This window comes from Micropterus salmoides, unplaced genomic scaffold (assembly GCF_014851395.1).
Source record: "Micropterus salmoides isolate LMB-PRFRI ecotype aquatic unplaced genomic scaffold, ASM1485139v1 Ms_hic_scaffold_809, whole genome shotgun sequence".
Classification (NCBI taxonomy): Eukaryota; Metazoa; Chordata; class Actinopteri; order Centrarchiformes; family Centrarchidae; genus Micropterus; species Micropterus salmoides.
The window spans coordinates 1-3,462 of NW_024044581.1; the positions used below are offsets into that span (position 1 = coordinate 1).

Below are 3,462 nucleotides of genomic sequence, written 5' to 3' on the forward strand. Positions count from 1 at the left end.
AACTTCACGAAGATATCATTTATTGCTTTACTGGACCGTAAACTTTTTCGCTTGGTGAACCTCATTAAAAAGAACTAGTTTTTACTGGACATGGATATTCTGCGGTCAAAAGCTAATAGCGTTGCCTCAACACTTACAAGAAGAATTTGGCCTTACAAATGTTCCATATGTTGTCTTTACTTCTGGGTTTTTTCACACATGTACAACTTGTGAACTGCATGATCTGCCTTTTCCACAGGTTTCTCTCCGTACGTCTGCATTTCAACCACGATGGAAGCTGAGAGGTTGCTCTGATGGTGTGTTATATTCTATAAACATGTTTTTCCTTTCCCCAGCATACGCATCAGCCCTCACGGAGTCCACTGCACCTGCCCCGCTTAGCAGATCGGCCAAAAGATTCAACGGTTCAATCAAAGATCTTTATGAATGAAGGCAAAGCCAGATCAGTCCAACAATTAATATTATCCTGGGCCAAAGACATCCTCAGTCACATTTGTCTATTTGGAACTTATCTAAACAACATCTGGTAAACAATATGTCTCAGCCAACACAGTGCAAGAAAGTATTTTGTTCTGTCACCGTACTCGGTGTGTATTTTCATGTGGAGCCAGCGGATGTTCATTTAAATGTGTTCTATTATTGACAAAATAGCACAGTTCAACAGAGCGATCGAGTTCAAAGTGGCTGGAGGGCGCCTTTAAATATTACAACACAGAACAACAAAATCCCAACAATACGCACAGACCGAGGACTTTAGGCAGCTTGTTGGAGGTCGGCAGTGAGATCTGACCTCAGTCTGACACGGTGCTAATTAATTTAATGTAACATTGAGGGTTCAAATCCTGATGAGTGGGGTTTCTTCCTTATAATTAGGTGCAAAACTATTAAACAACTTCATTTATTTGAAACTAACACAGGATGAAAACAGTTGAAATCCCTTCAGAGCCACTTCTTTATGAAACTGGCCGGTCCAGGTTCAGTTTGTTGCTTCAGGAGAGGGTTTTTTTTAGGTTTTCTGATGAAACACCTGTGCAGGAGCTGGAGCCTGAACTAGCTGATCACTGTCAGCTGGGCTGCAACAGGAAGTGACGTCACATGTCGACGAGTATAAAGGAACGAGCAGGAGAGTTTGTTCCTGTGAACAGAGCTGATCTGTGTTCAGAGCATCGAGGCCTCACACCAAACAGACGAGAACTCACAGACAGAGTGCATGATGGGACTGAAGACGCTGCTGCTCGTCTCTCTGCTCGGCGTTCTGGGTAAAAGTTTCTTCTTCTTTAACACGGTTTAATGTTGGAAAGGGGCCACGCTGGATTCCTCCTTTTCCAAACTTCCCCTGACTGAAATACTTGATGATTTTCTGAACTGTTATGGTTTAATCTTTAAAGCAGCTAACTCTGTCAGAGAAATGTACTGTAGTAGAAAGTGGTAAGTACAAACTCAGACGTCCTGCAGACTAAACTCTATCAGCACAAACTCTAGTGAAGCGAGTGTTGAAGACAAGCGCCACTCTAAGGTCAGAGGTGATGGTCTTCCTCTCCCCCTGCAGCGCTGGAGGTGTTGGCGGGCCGCAGAGTTGGAGGTGTGACCAACATCAACAAGGACGACCCGACCTCCAGAAGGCCCTCCTCGTCGCCACCAACTACTACAACACCCAATCAAAAGACCCCTTCCTCTACAAAATCTCCTCCATCAGCAAGGCACGGAGTCAGGTACGACACAGGAAAGGTTTCATGTGCACTCTGTGGGGTCAAAGGTTTCCTCTAAACGTGTAGCTGAATCCATGATATCATTTATCAGTTGATTCCGATTTTCTGTTATCGGAAGGAGGCGAACAACGTAATCAACTAAAGTTCTCAATGTAGCGGAGTAAAAGGTTTGCTCCTGATGGTCGAGCCAGCTGAGTGTTAGTGAATGAGAGACAAATTCTAAAGCACTGTGTGACTGCAGCCATCAGCAGTTACCCAGGTGAAGTACAAGTACCTCACACTTCTACTTAAGTACAGTACTTAGTGACTCTGCTGTCTCGTGTGTTTGTGGTTCAGGTTGTTGAAGGGACTTTGTACATCGTGGATTTGGTGATTTCCAGGACCGTCTGCCGTAAACCCCCCAGCGTCCAAAATCTGTCCAAATGCAACTTTCAGGCTCCTCGCAAGGTGAGTCTGAACTGGTTCATATTACTGACCAGTCCAACAGGAGGAAGGCCAGCTCGCTGTCTGTCCAGCAGCCTCTTGTTTGGTCACTCTCTTTTTCTCCGTTCATGTTCTCTTCTGTCTCTTGCGTGCAAGATTTAAAGGTCTTTTATTAATGTGGGAAAAATCCACTTCCTGTTGTGTTTTCCAGACGCTTCAGTGTCACGTTGAGGTTTTGGTGGTTCCCTGGCAGAAAAAGACCAGGACTCTGGAGTTCAGCTGTAAAGCCTGAAACCAGCAGCTGCCTCATCCCTGATGGTGTAGTTACCTCCACCTGTCTGCTCCTCAAATTTATTGTAAAATCTGCAATAATAAAAACACTACAAACCAATGGTACATTATGAGACAGTTTCATTCATTTACTGATGTGTTAATATTGGTGTTTAAATGAATGGAGCTCTATACGGTCGTCTAATTTAAGGGTTCTTCAAGATGTAAACACGGCAAATAATAGAGGCGTCCTTCCTTGAAGGAACAAGGTGTAGCTTTCCGCAGCCTCTAGTGGTGAGGTTACAGACTGCAAACAAGACCTTTCCAAGCTGGACCTCATGAGCCAAGAGTCTGACACAGCTTCACACTACATGCTGGTAAACTCCCACTGCAGTGCTACAGTAATATCTTTATGAGCTGGATGTTGACCTGATCCATCCAAACATGGAAGGAGCAACGACAAGAGAAAGTTGACCTGTCATTCAGTCAGGACCACTTTCTTTAGATGTACTGCAGTAAGGTCTCCCTGCGTACCTGGGTTGTTGGCGTTACTGTTGCCTTTCTTTCTGCTCCAACCAGGTCTGAAGCACTTCCTAATGTTGAATGGCATTCATACTGCATGTGTAGGAAGGAAAATCGAACACCTATCACTATCAGCTTGTTAACAGGAGTGCTGAGGTTGGACACATTTAGTCATCTGTTGTGATCGTTAAGTCAAACGGTAAAATGCCAGCAGAAGAATGTGTCACTCGCTCGTGTAAATGAACTGATGCCGCAACAAAAGGAAATGTTCGTGGCGCTGCTTGAACAAAAACTTCAAAGGCTTTGTTAAAATCATTGTGGACTCCACAAACAGACTGGATGCAATAACTAAGGATCTCACAAAAAGATGTGGATGACGTTAAAAATGATATCGCTAAGCAAACTGAACGCTGCAACGCCATGCAGTCAGACATCTTTAAAGTTTGTGACAGTTTACTTGCTGTCACTGACAAAATGGAGTATTTGGAGGGACAATCCAGGCGAAACAACCTCGTTTTTGAGGGAATACAGGAGAGAC

At 44.2% G+C, this 3,462-nt stretch overlaps 1 protein-coding gene across 1 annotated transcript; it reads left to right on the top strand.

Moving 5' to 3' along the window:
* The first annotated feature begins 1,080 nt into the window (after positions 1-1,080).
* On the top strand, positions 1,081-2,528 carry LOC119894593 (cystatin-F-like). The gene is made up of 4 exons (XM_038707262.1): positions 1,081-1,259; positions 1,550-1,712; positions 2,046-2,156; positions 2,344-2,528. The coding sequence occupies exons 1-4, from the start codon at positions 1,096-1,098 to the stop codon at positions 2,422-2,424; spliced, it is 519 nt and encodes a 172-aa protein (XP_038563190.1). The 5' UTR covers positions 1,081-1,095; the 3' UTR covers positions 2,425-2,528.
* The last annotated feature ends 934 nt before the right edge of the window (positions 2,529-3,462 follow it).

Bases quoted from the DNA above. Each gene is read 5' to 3' on its own strand.
- LOC119894593 (XM_038707262.1), top strand. From the start codon at position 1,096: ATGTCGACGAGTATAAAGGAACGAGCAGGAGAGTTTGTTCCTGTGAAC. The intron at 1,260-1,549 runs GTAAAAGTTTCT...CTCCCCCTGCAG, and splicing joins CTCTCTGCTCGGCGTTCTGG to CGCTGGAGGTGTTGGCGGGC. The intron at 1,713-2,045 runs GTACGACACAGG...TTTGTGGTTCAG, and splicing joins TCAGCAAGGCACGGAGTCAG to GTTGTTGAAGGGACTTTGTA.